This window comes from Typopeltis vanoorti, chromosome 16 (assembly GCF_054136105.1).
Source record: "Typopeltis vanoorti isolate ZY-2024b chromosome 16, IOZ_Tvanoo_1.0, whole genome shotgun sequence".
NCBI lineage: Eukaryota > Metazoa > Arthropoda > Arachnida > Uropygi > Thelyphonidae > Typopeltis > Typopeltis vanoorti.
Window position 1 is genome coordinate 100,622,661 of NC_143564.1, and position 17,530 is coordinate 100,640,190.

At 34.6% G+C, this 17,530-nt stretch overlaps 1 protein-coding gene across 4 annotated transcripts in view; it reads left to right on the forward strand.

Moving 5' to 3' along the window:
• The window catches only part of Rbcn-3A (rabconnectin-3 alpha), a 984,230-nt gene that overhangs the window by 564,959 nt on the left and 401,741 nt on the right, over positions 1 to 17,530 (forward strand). For all 4 annotated transcript variants that reach the window (XR_016549602.1, XM_090406519.1, XM_090406521.1 and 1 more), the window contains exon 38: positions 8,498 to 8,883. Coding sequence is in view for 3 of the 4 variants with exons in the window: in XM_090406519.1 (XP_090262645.1) it covers positions 8,498 to 8,883 (386 nt within the window). In the remaining variant the exon portion in view is untranslated. The remainder of the gene's footprint in view (positions 1 to 8,497; positions 8,884 to 17,530) is intronic.

A 17,530-nucleotide genomic window follows, 5' to 3' on the forward strand; every position in this document is an offset into this window, starting at 1 on the left:
AGACATAAAACTCAGAAAACTGTCATTTATTTTTTCAGGGTAGGGGTATAAATATTAAAATATATAGATCCACTTTTTAAGCTGAATGACAGCAGTTACCACCATCATCAGATCTCAATGGGGGCCGAAGATTCATCCTGGGAAGTTCCACTGACTGACAGATAGACACAAACACACAGACACACACACAGTTTATCATATTGTAATATCTTTTTTATAAATTATAAAAAAGATATTTATTAACTGCCTTATATAACATGTTGTTTGATCTTCAGATCAATCAACATGTTATAGTTTACACTTGAAAATGAGTAAGTGAAACAATTCAAATTGTAAGAGACAAAAGATCTGAAGTCCTAATTTGGTACCCCCTAATGTTGTAAAAAAGGTATTACAGTTATATAGGAGCTGATCTTAAGATAAAAGTCTCCCGAATAAAATATCACCTTCACATCACATTCAAACCTCATATCAAATTAGCAACTTTGAACTGTTCTCCTAAGGACACACTCCATCCTCTAGCATATCCAGTGTACAGACAGACAGATCTGTTAACATCTGCCTTGGAGAACATAAAAATACATTCACTATCATCATTATGGACTGCAGACCATCCTTTGAACACCCTTTTCACACAGGATTAGTTGGAAGAAAACCAGCGTGCTATATAAAAGTCATTACAGGGCAGAAAAATTATTTACTAACCTTAACAAGTATGGCTGCATTAAAATGCCAAATAATGGGTGCATTAAAATGCTATTAGCAATATCTACTTGAAATTTCAGGTCCTTGTCCACCATCACCCCCCCCAGATTCCTTATCTCTTCTAAGATTTACTCTGCAATTGCATATTCTACGTTCCATCTATGCATCCCAAATTTTAAAATAGTACACTTGCAACATTGAGTTTCCATCCTCATGACCATAGGTGAGGATGGAAACATAGACTGTATTGAAGACAGCCAGCTTTGCCTTCTGGCTTCAATACTACTGAATGGCTAAGCTCTCACAATATTGCGCTTGCTGATCTAATTCAAGTATCTAGTCCCACTTTCGATCACTCGTGAATATGGACCCAAGGCATTTAAACTTCTCCACCTGCCTCAGTGGGACTCCACTCATATGTAAAGTGCACTGGGATGATTGTCTTGAGACCAAAAATGTTTCCGTTTTGGCCACACTGATCTTCATCCCAGCTTCTGCACAATCATCTACAAAACTATCCAGGGTCTGTTGGAGGTCATCTGTGGCAGAGCTAAGCAAAACTAGATCATCTGCAAAAAGCAGACGTCCAATGCTACATCTTCCAATTCTGACACACTCACTGCCTCAGCTGTGCCTATCAATCCAGTCCATAAATATTATGAAAAGGAGGGGTGCCAGAACACATCCTTGGCAAAGTCCAATGGAGACTGTGAAAGGTTCAGACTTTGTGCTGTTTATCCTGACACAAAACCCTGGGCATGCAGGGACTTGATGGCAGCTAATAGTTGGCCATCCACTCCATGCTCCTATACTGCTTGCCAAAGCTTATCCCGAGGAATGGGATAAGCTTTGGTTAAGAAGGCTCTCAAAGTATTTCCTTCATCTGTTGAGAGATCCTTCTCGGTTGTTAAAAGTGCACCATCAGAGGCCTTAATTGCCCTTGCTGTGCACGATTTCCTCCCTTGAAGGTGGCAGATGGTCTGCCAAAATACCTTGTTTGCATTTGCATAGGATGAGTCTAATCTTTCTCCAAAGGATTCCCAAGCTCTCTGCTTTGCTGTCTTTACTGCCTCAGCAGCAGCTTTTCATGCCTCAGTATACCGGAAACGCATCTCAGGTGACCTGACCCTAAGCCATTTTAGGTAGGCCTCCTGTTTTTTCTCATGGCAGCTTTTTGGACCTCTTGGTTCCACCAAGGTGTCCTTTTCTCACTGCCTGTTGCCATGCTGAGCCGCTTTTTGCCACAGCAGCTGTCATTGTCTTCTGCCCGCCCAGATGAGAGATCTGGGTAGGCAGAAGTCATGCGCAATCGCCTTGGCAAGGAACCAGGAGCAACTGCCATTTGGTCAGGGAGTGAGTTTGCTGCATTTGACTCTTTCAAAGTGACTTTGACTTGGTAATACTTTCACTACTGTTATGGGCTGCAGTATATGCAGAGTGGGCAGCTGTAGTTTTGATCTTGAGCCAATCATGGTATGCAGAGGTGTTTTTCTTTTACAGCATTGGCAGACTTTTTTGAGAACCGAGGCTGGTGTTTGAATCAGAAGAACTGAAGCAGGAATAGAAGTCGTGGAGGTCTTCCCAGTTCACACCCTTGTTGTATTAAAGGACACAAGACTGTGAACTGGTGGGTGTGGGTTAAAGAATCTTGTATGAGATTGTGGTCTGAGTTATCAAAAGGAGAACCGACAATCACAGTATACCTGGAAGGGGAGCTTGTTAGAAAAAGGTCAAGTCTGCTGGCAAATTGTATGGGAGTTCTCTGGTGGGAAAATTGATGATCTGAGATAGGTCATTGCTGATGGTGAACATTTCAGCATTCCTGCCTGTTTGATCAGTGAAACTGGAGAAGGAACCAATATGAGTTGTGGGCATTGAAGTCCCCAAGAAGGATGACCTCACTATTGGGGTATTTCGACTGCAGAAAGTTGAGTTTTAGAGAGAAAATAGTTGAAGAGACCAGAGTGGTTGATGTAGTTTAGAGAACAATAGAGGGTGCATAAGGAAAGTGGGTTAATTTGTTACAGAAATTTTGAGCCAAAGCAGATCAAACAGTGTGGATTCAAGAATTTGCAGTCTCTGGCATGGTATGTTGGTTCTCATGAATGCACAAGCGGTATCCTTGTGGTGGAAAGAGCTGTGTAGTAGGTAGTTTAGGCAGCTGAGGTGTGCAATGGCTGTTGAAGTTGCCAGTTGGGTTTCTGAAAAGAATAGTATTGGTTTAGATAACTATAGGTAGTGGTGGTGCACATCATTTATATTGCTGTTTAGGCCATGAATGTTGAATCTTTTTTTTTTTTTGTAAGAATTACTGTGTTGTTTGGTTGGATATCTGTTGCCTTTCATGATATTTTTGGTTGGATTTTTGATGTTTTTCAAACTATTTTGTGCAGGAGAATTTTTGATGTCCACAGTATAAACATATTTCTTTCAGTTTTGGTTCATTGTGTTTGGTGAGGAACAGATAAAAAGTAGTGGGGTATACAGTGAGAGGTGACAGACTCACAAACATTCTGCCCACACAGAGGGGAGTCATTCTCCTTTCCATACACGGCCTCAACAGTTCCCTTTGTAGCCACAGTATTCAGTGTCCCTCTAGTCACGAACCGGGAAAATATGTGGTTTCAGGATTTTTTGCTAGCTGATCAGGAAGGTTCAGGGTTTGTAACAACCTGGTTCTGTCCTATGTACTAACCAGTGACTGGCCTGCAGAAAACTTTTACTGTACCCTCAAATGGGAAGAGGATTCGAGTCCCCAACCATGAGTTGGTATATCTTTGAGGAGATCACTCTCACTGCATGCGGAAAGAGTGGGGGGGGGGATAGAAACTGGAACCCTTGCTCTAATGACCAAACATGACTACAGGAAGTTCGCCCGCCGATTTGAGGTCCCTCGACACTTCTGCGCATGTCAGAAAAAGGAGAATCCATTCCGATAATAGGGTAATCAGTCTGTCCTCTGGGATGTAATAATAAACAAACTGAGTTTTTTATTATTACAGGTCGGAAAATTTAGCTTTTCTTTTACGAACATTGCTGTTTTTAAAGTGTAACTATTTTGCTTGTATAACAGTTGGAAAAATGTACGTAGAGTGTTAATAAAATTAAAAGAGGTATAGCATAAAACAAAAATGTAACTAAGTTTATTTTTAAGAAAGTTTTCTATAAAATAAAAAGAATTATACAGAAAAACAGAAATTATTTCAAATGAACTTAGATAATGTTCATTTGAAATAATTATTTCAAATTAGTTAGAAATTATTTCAAATGAACTTAATGTCCTAAACTGATTAATTATTTATGAGTTGTTGTGACTCTCAATAGCATACAAAAAAATGTTGGAAAAAATACCATTGTCAAATTCTTTTACTCTTCAGAGTCATCTGAATCGGTGTCCGAATCGCCATCACTTTCACTTAAACTGATCACCAAAGGTTCGCACAATTCTTCGATAATTCCGTCTCTATCCCAATATATATTTTCCAATGAGGTGACATGAGAGCAATATTTTCCCCACTTTTGAACTGTAATACTTTCAATCGCCTGTTCTGAAAGCTTAAAAAGTTTCGACATGTCAATATCCCCAGTTACGTTGCGATGGCGAATGAAACTTTTCGCTTCTGCCCAAACATACTCAATAGCATTAATATCGCAATGATATGGTGGTAGCCTCAAAGCTAGAAATCCATGCTCTTTGAGCATCGTGTCGAATTTAAATAGTTTAGTTGTGGACGAGTTTCTTTTGACCAAATTAAGCAATTCAATTTTTCGCATATCTGGGGAATGAGAAATGTTATTTGCAGAGAGCCAATCCATAAGAACTTGCTTCTTATTAGACCAATTTGGAACTTTGTTTAATCGAATAGAGTGATATGAAGCGTTATCAGTTATAACAACAGCATTTTTAGGAAGGTTTGGAATCAGTTTTTCTTCTGCCAACTTTTCGAAAATCGTAGAATTCATTTGCCCATGGCAATCTCCAATAGTTGAATTGGCTTTGTATAGTAAGTTTGAATTCGCTAAAAAACCCATTTCTCCACCCGCACACAAAATTATTATGCGCTGCGAGGCATTTCCGGTTTGTAGCACTCCACATTCTTCTTTAGACTGCCAACATTTTCCATAAGTTAAATTACTATCAATCCAAGTTTCATCTAGATATACAATCGGTCTTTTCTCCTCCCTGAAACGTCTTATTGCTCTCAAATACTGCTTTCTAGATAGAACAATGTCACTTCGCTCCATGATAAGTTTCCTTTTATTCTGGGACTTTTTAAAACAAAAACCGATTTCATGAAGTATTGTCCTTAAAGTTTCTCTTTTCCAAGAAAAATTAATTTTTTCTTTAAGCACAGGAATCAATTTCGGAACAGTTGGCACTCTTTTCTCGACCACGTAAAATTCGTGAATAGTTCTTCTTATAACGTCTACATCAAAATCATTCAAAGCTACGGTTTCGATGGTTTTCTTTCTCTGGCGCTTTTTTTTAGGAGATTTAAATTTTGGCTTACCTTCACCTTTTGATTCCCTACGAATACTTTTAACAGTCGACCCCGATACGCCCGCAATTGCACTTGCACGTTTTATGACTTGAGAAAGGGGAACAAGAAGACGGCCTTCTGACGATTCTTTTTCGCAGAATGTCAGCACATTATTCAATATTCTTTTGCAAGAGCTACTGAAACGTGTAACAATAGAACTTGTTGCCTGTACTGGATCCATCATATACAAATTAATAATAAAAAAATAATGCAAAAAGAGAACAACAAAAATCAAGCTAGTACTAGTACAGCGACAGACAAGAAAGCACGTGATTTCGCATGTTGGCGATTAATTCGTACATCCTTCATTTCTTTCTCCCCTTCAGCATGAATCGACTATTCTTGGCACAAAGCCAAGAAGGGACCTAGAAGTGGTGGGCGAACTATAATAAGCAAGGTGGTGGTATTTCACCGAGTGATGAAAGACATCTACCACCTAGAGGTTATGTTCGCATTTCCTCCAACAAGGAAAGATATGCCTTTGTGACAGGAGTGCTCACTAGCATTTGAACATAATTAACAATGGAAAGCATGCACTTGCTATAACATTACTCATTCATGGGCTGCTGTATAATACTGGTAAATACAAACATGTGATGAATTAGTGAAGTCCAAATCCAATGTTAAATCATCCCTTGTTTTTTTGTTGTACTTTAGAGAGTGTTTCATCATTTCACCTGATTCTTTGAACATTCTTGAGAAAAACAATAATCCATGTGGAGCATTTTTGTTTCTTGCCATACTGCTTCATGTTTTATTTTTATAAAATCTTGGTTTTCCTGTTCATCTGATTGCTTTGCAGATTGATGTAGGATTTTTTTAAGACTATTCTATGGAAAAGGCACATGACAAGTTCCAAAAGGAAAGCTGTTCAAAATTTTCATTTTCATGGTGTTAATGGGATGTTATATCAAGCAATACAGTCTGTATTTGAGTTGTAAATCAGCAATTAGAATTGAAGGAGGTAAAAAAAAGATGTTTTGATGTTAGGTCAGGTGTGCGACAAGGATGTACGTTATCTCCACTATTATTCATCATCTATATGGATCACATTATGAAGGAAAGCAGTATTAAATCTGATATCAAAATTGGTGATGTTAATCTCAGCTCTTTACTTATGCAGATGATGTTATACGCCTAAATAAATCCGGGACAAGCCTGCGGGATTCCCTGACCAAATTAAATAACTGCTGTAATAAATTTGGTTTGAAAATCAGCATTAAAAAGACAATGAAAATAGGCAGAAACGCTCATCAACTGCATCCTGAATGGAGAACCTATAGAACAAGTAAAACATTTCAGCTATTTAGACACATTAAATTTGGAAGTAGCAGAATTATCAAAGCTGGTATGGTAGGAAGTCAGCTGAATAAATTTATATGGAATAAAAGAGAGAGCAAGAGATTAGTCAAAGCACTAAACTAGCTGTATACAAGACACTGTTCAAACCAAATTTAACATATGGATCAGAGAGATGGATTAGAAATAAAACTTTTGATCAGACTGGAGACCACAGATATGTGAGTGCTGAGAAATATTAGGGAGTGAACAGAAAACATCAATGGCAATATATCAGATTAAAAACAAGGATATTAGGAGAGAACTTGACATTGTTAGCAGTGCTAATCTCAGTTGGTATGGCCACTTAAGCAAAATGGGAGAGGAAAGATTATCTAAATAAGTATTCTCTGCCAGAATGGCAGGAAGAGATCCAGAGGAATACCAAGGTATATGTGGATCGATACAGTGAAAAGTGCCTTAGAAGAAAGAAATATAGGACCTGATAATATTGCAATGTTGACAGATAACAGGTTTATCTGGAGGAAAATTGTTGATAGAAAGTTAGTAATGATGTAACTTTTCATGTAGTACTACCATAAGATCCTGTACACCCCTAAGGGTATATATATCAGGAATTTGATGGTGGTGGTGGTGATGATCTGTTTTAGCTATTGATTCGTAGGATTGAACTCAGGTATTGTAACTCTTGGTTCCTTTTTTCTATGTTTGGAAATTCTGCAAGCTCTGTTGCTTAAGGAGTGGATGATGCCTAGTTTTTGCATCAGGTGGTGATGAGATGTGGCATGTAGTTAATGCTAAGTATTTAACAGTGAATTGAATTTGATAATGAAGATAGTTGAGGTAGGTCATGAAATCTTATCTTCTGATTAGGTAACAGAGCCAGGCCAGATGAAAATATTATCTACGTATTGTTGCCAAATTTTAGGTTGTATTCCCCCCCCCCCCCTTTTTTTTTTCAAACTATTTTGCTAGCAAAGGGAAGAGAGAGAATGGGGGGGGGGGCGATTGCTGGTCCTTCCCTCTGTTCAAAATATTCATCTTGGAATTTGAAGAATGTGCTTTTGGTGCAGTGCTTAAAGTGATCCAGTGTGTCTGGTAGGAAGAGGTCTTGTAATAATTGTATGGTTTCTGTTCTTGGAATATTGGTGAACAGATGTACTATGTCCAGGTTTGCTAGTATATGAGTAGAAACCATTGTAATGTCTTTGGTGTTTTCTGTGAAATGTATTATATTGTTTACACACAGATGTCTTTAAACAATGCATCAATAGCATATTTCTTTGAATTCCAAGACAAATCCTATCAAAAAAAAAAAATATATATATATATAATATATATATTATAATTTTTTCTCAAGAGCATTTAAAAAATCTATTGAAATGAAGAAAAACCCTTTACAGTGCAACAAAAAACAAGGAATGATTTTACATAGAGTTTGGTCTTCACTAATTCATCACGGCATACTTTCTGTTTATTAGTAGTATACAGTAGTCCACGAATGAGCAATGCAAATTCAAGCTTCCATTGTTAATTATGTTGAAATATTTTCACTGTAGTTAACTATTATTTCCTGTTTATAGTTTTTTTAGTTTATTCACATAATTATCCTGATGATGTGAAACAACACAATTTCATGAAACTAGTCGAGAAAAAAATAAAAATAGTTTATTTTATGTGATACTTTACTTTTGTAGAGTCGCTACATACTACTGTAAGCACAATAAATTTAATATTAATATTCATAATGAGTAGCAGGATCTTAATATTGAGAAAATCCTAAATTATTCTAGAAGTGTTATAACATAAAGCAGGCAAAATAGCCATAAATATAATAGATTTTATCATTCATAAAGGTTTGATGTAATGTATTTATTGTATTGTTTATGAAATGTGTATATTTTATACATATGCTGAAAAAAAATTCAGAGATTTTGATAATTTTTTTAAAGAAATTGAAGCTTCCATTGAAGCAGCTGTAAAAGAAGTAGAGACCAGCTTGGAGCAAGATAGTAAATCTTCACTGCATGAAATTCTTTTGGCTGATAAGACAGATTTTGAAGCTAAATTACATCGTTCCACACTGCGGAAACAGTGGTTAAAGGCTAATGAGGCATTACTTCGCACACTTCTGAGTTATTGTAGCTTGCATGGTTCTCATGGAGGTGGATTAGTAGCTGTAAGAATGGAACTGATTTTGCTTCTGCAAGAACTTCAACAGGAGCGTTCACAACAGCAACTTCTTTCCCCCTTGCCATTTCCTACTACATTGCCTTTACTGGCTGCTAGTGTAGCTTGCCAAAAAACAGTTGTTGCCGACCCAATACGTCATTTGCAGGTATATATGATTGCTAAAATACTTTTCTCATTAAAATCTTTATTCAACATGTCAGGAGAACTATTAATTTTAAACTAGGTAGTTTTTGCATTCATTTAGATAAAATTAAAAAATTATTTCAATTTTTATTTTTCACTTGAAAATGAATTTCCAGATTTTATTTTAGACTTTATTTGAATAAAATATAAGTGAGCAGTGGGTAGCATTGAATCCTTTGCAAGTTACAAATTTTTATGTTCCATTATGCTCCATGCCATTAATGGGTTGGTGATAATATGCAATATATATATATATATATATATATAGCCCTTCCAACTAACCGAACTTCATAGGATATGGACTCTTTCTCTGGCAAAACAAGTATTTCTGCCTTATTGGCATTTTTTTTTTTATTAGTGGAAATGCAACTAGATCTCCAGGTGATATATGATTTTCATCATCTACTGTCCTGTTATTGGGGGCATGAACTAGCTATTGTCATATTTCATCATGAGAGTAGGGTGCCTGGTTTCTGTTCCTCCCTTTCTTCTGCATATAGCAAGTCATGGCCTTGCTGCACACTCTTTACAGTGCAATTAATTAAATTGGGAGCACACCTCCTTCATTCAAGGATACAGCAGTAAATAGTTTCCACAGACCACCCATTAGATATTATATACCCTTATCCGTGGGTTCGCTATCCATGGTTTCAGTCATCCATGGTCTGTGATCTGATCTGAAATTATGAAATGAAAAATTCCAGAAATAAGCAATTTATAATTACATCAAGAAATTCGATATTAGATTCAACATTATTTCAAAGCCGAATGTTTGTAGAAATTATGAAAGTTCATAAGTTAACCTGAGAGCTTATGAGAATATAATTCTCACCATCCCAGAGTTGCCTTAGCTTGCACTACTTAACTTAAGTAGCTAAGGGCAACTCAGGACTGCTGAGGATTGTATTCTCGTAAGCTCTCAGAGTCAACTTAAGAAATATTCATAGTTTCTACAAAATATTTGGCTTAGAATAATATTGGATCTAATATCCACTTTGCCTATGTAAAGTTACATCGCCAAATTGAAGTCGTATAGCTCTTTCTTTTATTAATAGACAATTCATAAGTTTTACATTGTGCACCATTCTGAATAGTTCTCATTATCAGATCGACTATCACAGTATCACAGTGATTGTGTTCAAGTACCCTTATTTTACTTAATAATGGCCCCAAAGCACAAGAGTAGTGATACCAGCAATTCAGATAAAGGAAGCACTTCACGGCTTCTCTAAAGAGAAGCCGTGAAGTGCTTCCTTTCAAGTGAAAAAGGTGAAAGTTCTCGACTTCATAAAATAATAAATTAATAAATAATAATAATAAAAACTTATGCTGAGGTTGCTAAGATTCCATTCACATTCAGATAACTTTTATTACAGTATGTTGTTATCAGTGCCGTGCCATGGGTAGGAGGCACCGTTGTGCAAAACTTTTTCAGCTCCCCCCATAAAATAAGTTTCCATGAAAAATTTTACTTTGTTAAAAGTGCAAAACAGTTTATATGCATACATAAAAATAAATTTTATTTATCAATAGTAGAACATTGTAATCAACAAAATTCATTAATAAGGAATTTTTAATAATAAAAATTTCCAAAAATGTTTATTCGTTAATATATAAATACAAGAGAATATATATATAAACATAAATTACTTTTATTTTAATATAAAAAGAAATATTATTACATAAAGATAATTTGGAGATATGTTTATCCATCTTGCTTTAGCCACCACAAAATTTTTAATAATATCTTTAATGTCTGAGGAATCCATAATATTATTTTCAATTGATATTATTGATAAATCCATTAGATGCTCTCCAGACATTGTGACGGCAAATAATTTTTTATTAGTTTCAGTTTGGAAAAACTTCTTTCTCCTGATGCTATGGATATTCATCATCATCATCAAATTCCTGCCATGTACCCTCAAGGGGTGTACAGGATATGATAGTACTACATGAAAAAAATTTACATCATTACTAACTTCCTATCTACAATTTTCCTCCAAATCAGTCTGTTACTTGTCAAGGCCTCAACATTATCAGATCTTATATTTCTATCGTCTAAGGCACTTTGTACCGTATCAATCCACCTATATCTTGGTCTTCCTCTGGGTCGTTTTGCTGCCAACCTGGCAGAGAACACTTGTTTTGCTAATCTTTCTTCGCCCATTCTGTTTAAGTGACCATACCACCTGAGATTAGCTCTGCTAATGCATTCCTGGATGTTGACAATGTCAAGTTCTTTCCTGATATCCTCATTTTTAATATGATATTGCCATTGATGCCATCTGTTCACGCCTCTAATCTTTCTCAGAACTCTCATATCTGCGGTCTCTATTCTTTGGTCAAGTGTTTTACTTCTGACCCAGCTCTCAGATCCATAAATTAAAACTGGTTTGAACACTGTCTTGTATACAGCTAATTTAGTGTTCCGACTAATTTCTGTCTTATTCCATATGAATTTATTCAATTGACTTCCTACCATACCAGCTTTGCTGATTCTGTCGTCTATTTCTATATTTAATTTACCATCTTCAGTAAAAATCGTGCCTAAGTAGCTGAAATGTTTCACATGTTCCACAGGTTCTCCATTCACAACACAGTTGACATTTTCAATGATTCTGCCTATTTTCATTGTCTTTGTCTTTTTATTGTTGACCTTCATACCATATCTATTACAGCAGCTATTCAATTTAGTCAGAGAATCTTGCAGACTTGTAGCAGATTTATTTAGAAGTATAACATCATCCGCATAAAGCAAAGAGCTGACATTAACATCTCCAGTAATGTTAAATAAATATGCATTACAATCGCAGTATTCGGAAACGTGTGGGTTAATTTATTTTCGTATATATATAATTTAAAGCATCCTGAGGAGCCGACTCCTTTTTTAATAAAACATTGCAAAGTTTTTAATTCCTCAAATAAAGTCATACCATCAATATCGCGATTGTTGGAATCTTGATTGTCACTCAATTTTAAGTGCAAATCTTTACAATGTTTAATTAAATCTTCATTGCTTCATGAGCAATCTTTTAATTTGTTAATGTCTCTTATAACTTTAAAGTCTTCACTATGTTGTTTAAGGGTATGAATCTTTCCATAACTGAAGTTATTGTTGTGTCTAAAATTGGCAAGAAAAAATTTATTTTTAAATTTTGTTTAGGGTCATGCGTTGTCTCATCTGATGCTTCGTATACAAACATTTTTTTTTGTTCTTTTGCGAATGTCTGGAAAAATAGGATCAATATTAAGATCGTTTGCTGCTACTTTTGCAGTTCTAATAATATTTTCAAAATATTGATCTGTTTAGTGAGTATTTAATTCTTGTATGACATAATCAAGATTTTCTGTAATTTTTCCTATATCAAATGTCGTTTTCTGCATTATTTTGCTTGCAACATTTTCGAGGCTTAAGATTTCATACCAAACATGAACAGAGCAAATAAATTTAAACGAATAGATCTTTGAAATTAAGTTGTCTGCCTGAACTCTAGAATCGATATGTTTAGTTTCATCTTCCGTAATATCAAAAAGAGCCTGGTGAATTTTCTTGATATTATTTTTAAGTGGCTTTATTGCTTCTGCTCTGCTTTCCCACCTAGTAGCAGAAAGTGGTTTTAAATTTAAAACACGAATATATTTTTTTAATATAGACCAATGTTTTACAGATATTGAAAAATAATTATATAATTCCTATATCACCCCCAAAATAATTTAGTTTCATGGGATATCTTAGCATCATTAACTATCAAATTTAATGAATGAGCAGCACACGGAATTAAAAAAAGCCATCGAATTTATTTCAAGGATTTTTTTTCTGTAGTCCATTATGTTTGCTTCCCATACTTGAACCATTATCATAAGCTTGGCTGCGTAAATCCGAAATGTTAATATTCAGTCATCCTTGCTCAGTGGTATCTTCCACAGATTGAAAATCCAAAAAATGTTCATGAATTTCTGCTATATTTGTATCTTTATTTTGATTAAGAAATCTGGTAACAATAGATAATTGTTCTGTGTGACTTATATCCAGAGTAGTGTCAAGAATTAATAAATAATATTTCACCTCTTTAACCATTTCTAAATTTTTTTGTTTTATAGCTTCAGAAATTATACGAATGATTTCATTTTGTATTTTAAAAGAGGTAAACCGTGAGTAGACATAACTATACATAAAAATATAACGGAAAAACTCACGTAGAAAAATTATTTAATGGTATAATTTTCGCCCGTGTGTCACAGGCATCTTCAGTACAATTAGGCACAAAAATTAAACATTAACTGACAATTCCAAAAAGCGCCACCTAAGTAGCTGGTGTAAGATAACTAAAAAGGTCAATAACTTTCCTTAAAAAAAAAAAAAAAAAAAAAAAAAAAAAAAAAAAAATTAATGCAATAAAAAGTTAGGAAAGATTAGCTGATTTGTAAAGTACTATCTCCCATAAAGGGGACAGACGTAAGCCGTCGGATCTGTTTAAGTTAGGAGAATGAAGTAGAGTTTCACATGCTTCTTTATAAAGGCGTTTCATGAGAAACTGACTTTTGTGAAGAACTCTTGTCTTTTTCCAATGAACTCTGTGTCTAGTGAAGATGGCATGTTCTGCAAGTCCAGACTTTTCAGGTTTAATGTATTCAATATAAGATTGGTGTTCTTCTAGCCGAATGGAGGCAGATCTTCCCGTTTGTCCGAAATAACATAATCCACAAGAGCACGGAATCTGGTAGACACCTGGATGATTGAGATGTGGAAGCTTGTCCTTTGGAGAAGCGAGAAAGGTGGAGATTTTTCTAAAAGGTCGAAAGGCAACAAAAATATTCAGTGGTTTTAAAATTTTTGCTATACGTTCACTGATGCCTTGTATATAAGGGATGGTAAATAATTTTTCTACGTGAGTTTTTCCGTTATATTTTTATGTATAATTTTGTATTTTATCACCTAAATAATAAGCAATGTTCTTTTTTTGTGATGTTTGGATGTAATGCAAGTGTTCTGCCATTATCGAATCAATTTAGCAACGGTTTCTACTAACTTTAAAAAATTGCTGTTATCATTTTCAAAAAAGTTTTTGTGAAGAACCTCTAAAAGCTATACACTGTCTTGATAAATATTGTTTTATGTAGATTAACTGTTCTATAACAGATTGCCAATATTTTTTCTCAGTTTCGTATAATCTTTGTTGTGTGCAATCAATAATGCATTTTGTAATTAACGACATTTTAAGTTCACTGTATTTTGAGAAGTTTTTATTGTGCACGGAACTTGTCTCATGCATTTTTAGCAGGGCTTTTTTTCAGCCGGAATGGTCTGGCTAAAAAAAAGTCCTGTATATATATTGTGTGTGTGTGTGTGTGTGTGTGTGTGTGGAAAGTTTTTTACCTTGGGTATAATATATGTTAAAGATGCCAAGCTATTTTGAATCTTGTTTTACTCCATTTCCCAAGTAAACAAACAGACAAATAAGTCAAGTTAGGGCCTGCATGTAGTGCAAGTGTAGGTGACCTGCGAAGTAGTGCAACTCGTGGTAAAGGTGGAATAAGCTCTGATCACTATTCTTAATATTTATCCTTAATGCAAAGCCCATCTCCTTGAGGAGATGTATGATGCTATGCATTAAAGGCAAGGGGCCACTACCCAGACCGGTTTCGACCTTTATTGAGGTCTCATCAGTGGGAGCCAGGCTTAGAAATACCAAGGTTAAGTAATACAGAGCTTATAAATATTTTACCAACACAAGTTACCATAAGGTGCTTTGACCTTATTAAATAAAAATCTCAGGATGAGAGATAGATGTAGAAAGTTTTTTACCTTGAGTATAATATATGTTAAAGATGCCAAGCTATTTTAAACCTGATTTTACTCCATTTCCCAAGTAAGCAAACAGACAAATAAGTCAAGTTTGTGCCTAGTGCAAGTCTAGCAACTCGTGGTAACAATAAAGGTCGAAACCGGTCTGGGTAGTGGCCCCTTGCCTTTAATGCATAGCGTTATCTCCTCAAGGAGATGCGCTTTGCGTTAAGGGTAAATATTAAGAATAGTGATCAGAGCTTATTCCACCTTTACCACGAGTTGCCTAGACTTGCACTGCATGCAGGTGCAAACTTGACTTATTCGTCTGTTTGCTTACTTGGGAAATGGAGTAAAACCAGGTTTAAAATAGCTTGGCATCTTTAACATATGTATATATATATATATATATATATATATATATAAGCTTTTTTTCAGCCGGAACACATTCCGGTAAAATTTTCCGGATCATTCTGACTGGAAAAAAGCCCTGATTTTTAGTATATGAGTGAAAAGTTGCCAATGGTTACAACCATATTCATTAATAAGTTGGGAATTTTGACTACCAAATATTTTGTAATAATAACAGAAAACTGAATTTTGCAATTCTGAATAAACTAAATAACTTCGTAAAAGTTTTTCTCCAATTGCTAAAGTTCAATAATAGTATGAATCGGAAAACTTGTGGCTAGATTCACCTTTGGGAAATTCTTTATTAACTACTTGACGTGGGCAATGCTCAACTAAACAATCTCTAACTTTGGTAGTTATATGATTAGGCCAAGTACCTGAATCATTAACATTACAATTTAAAGTAAAATTTGAAGTTTTGGGTTTCATTGAATCAGAATCCAATATTTCTTCTGTTGCAACTTCTGTAGACAGTCCAGTCAGGCCAGTTTCATTTTCGCATGTAACATTTGTTTCTTAATAGTTATCTGTCCTGTCTTTATCTGTAGTACAGCTACAAGGAATATTTGCTTTGTCAGAACTTTCTGTTCTTCATTTTTTATGGTCCTGAAGTTAAAAATTTATTCAGCGATCTGGCCAATTTATTTTCCAGTTGTTCTCGTTGCAATTGTCTTTTCCTGGTTTGTGCACCAGATAACTTCTTTGGCTTTTTCACCGACATTAGGTGTTAACATACTTGGTTAGACTTTAAAATAAGAAGAGCAGTAAAAGTTGTCCCCTAAAATAAATAATAATTTTTGAAATTTTCCCTTAAACTTATTTTTTAATCCTTTAACTGATTATTATTTTATTCGAATTAATCAATTCGAATAAAATAATATTCGAATTGATTCTTCAGGGCTTGCCACCGAATCTCCAAGGTTTGGTTCATGTTCTCAGACTGTTTCATTTGGAGATTCTTAATCTTGTTTTCAGATTTAATTCTCTAGATGTCAGTAGATTTTTCATACTGTTGAAAGTTGACCTTGCAATTTCAATCCTTTTTCTAATTTCATCTTCTGTCCTGCCATTCTCTGTGATCAAGTGTCCGAGGTATATGTATGTTTGCACCTGTTCTAATTTATTTCCTTTTATATTGATGCATATTTTTGGTATTTCCTTTTCTCTTGAAATTATCATGATTTTTGTCTTTTTAAAGTCAAAACTGAGGCAATTCTGTTCGCTGTACTTGAGAGTTTCATCTATAAGAGTCTTGAGGTCATATTTGTTTTCAGCTAGAAGAACCGTGTCATCTGCATATTTTAGGTTATTAATATTTCTGCCCCCTACAGTGATTCCTTTGAGGTTACTAATTTTAATAAATATTTCTTCTGTGTACAGGTTAAAGAGAATGTTTCATGAAAACAATTATCTTCAGTGATGGTTTTTGGGAATAAACAAGAAAAAAATTGAACAGTAAGCAGGCATTATTAGCAAAAAATAAATAATTGAAAAAAGACACTGGAATTTCTTCTAGGCTGATACAAGATTTATGTGCAAATACTGATAGCAACCATTTTTCATATACATCGATGCCCCCCCCCCCAGATAATAATAATAATATTTAAAAAAAAACATTTTTCAGAAGGAAGTTTGTCTTATTTTTTCCTGTTATTAACAACAAACTGCATTTTCTAATAAAGTTTGTTCTTAAACTTAAAGATCATTACACTTAAATAAAATATAAGAATATATTATACAGATTATCATGTATCTCTGTTTAAAATAGCACCTACATGACATATACTATAAGGAACTACTTATCTAATGATGCTTGGTTGTGCTGGCTTATTATGAAATAGTTATTCAATAAAATTATTGCTTTATGAAAGTAATTTTGTTCCCAAAAATCTTTATTGAAGAAAAACACTAAATGGTCATCTAATTGTAATTAGTCAATATTAAGAAATGATTCAGACATTTTTTTTTTCTAGGCTGATACAAGATTTACATACAGTGATTGATAACAACTGTTTACCATATAAATTGATGGCTTTTTTCTTTCTTTCTTTTTTTATGAAAAGAAATATTTCAGTGTGAAAGTTTGTTATTTTGCCCTGCCATTAACAGCTAGCTATAATAAGATAATAGAAGGACTAGCTTCTAATTTTTAGGAAATAACAACATAAACTAGATTATTAATTATAAAAACTTTAATTAATAACTACCTATATTTTGACAATGTTACATTGCCATCTTCAGGTATCACAAAACAATGATATGTGCATGCAAGATATTCACACTAAGCAAATGAGGTTGAAGAAAGGCAACAGAAGTTGCTTTTCTTCATCCAAAAAATTAGCAAAAATCCTAAGGAAATATGACCTCACAACCAGTTACAAACCACATAAGAAATTGGCATCTCTTATCT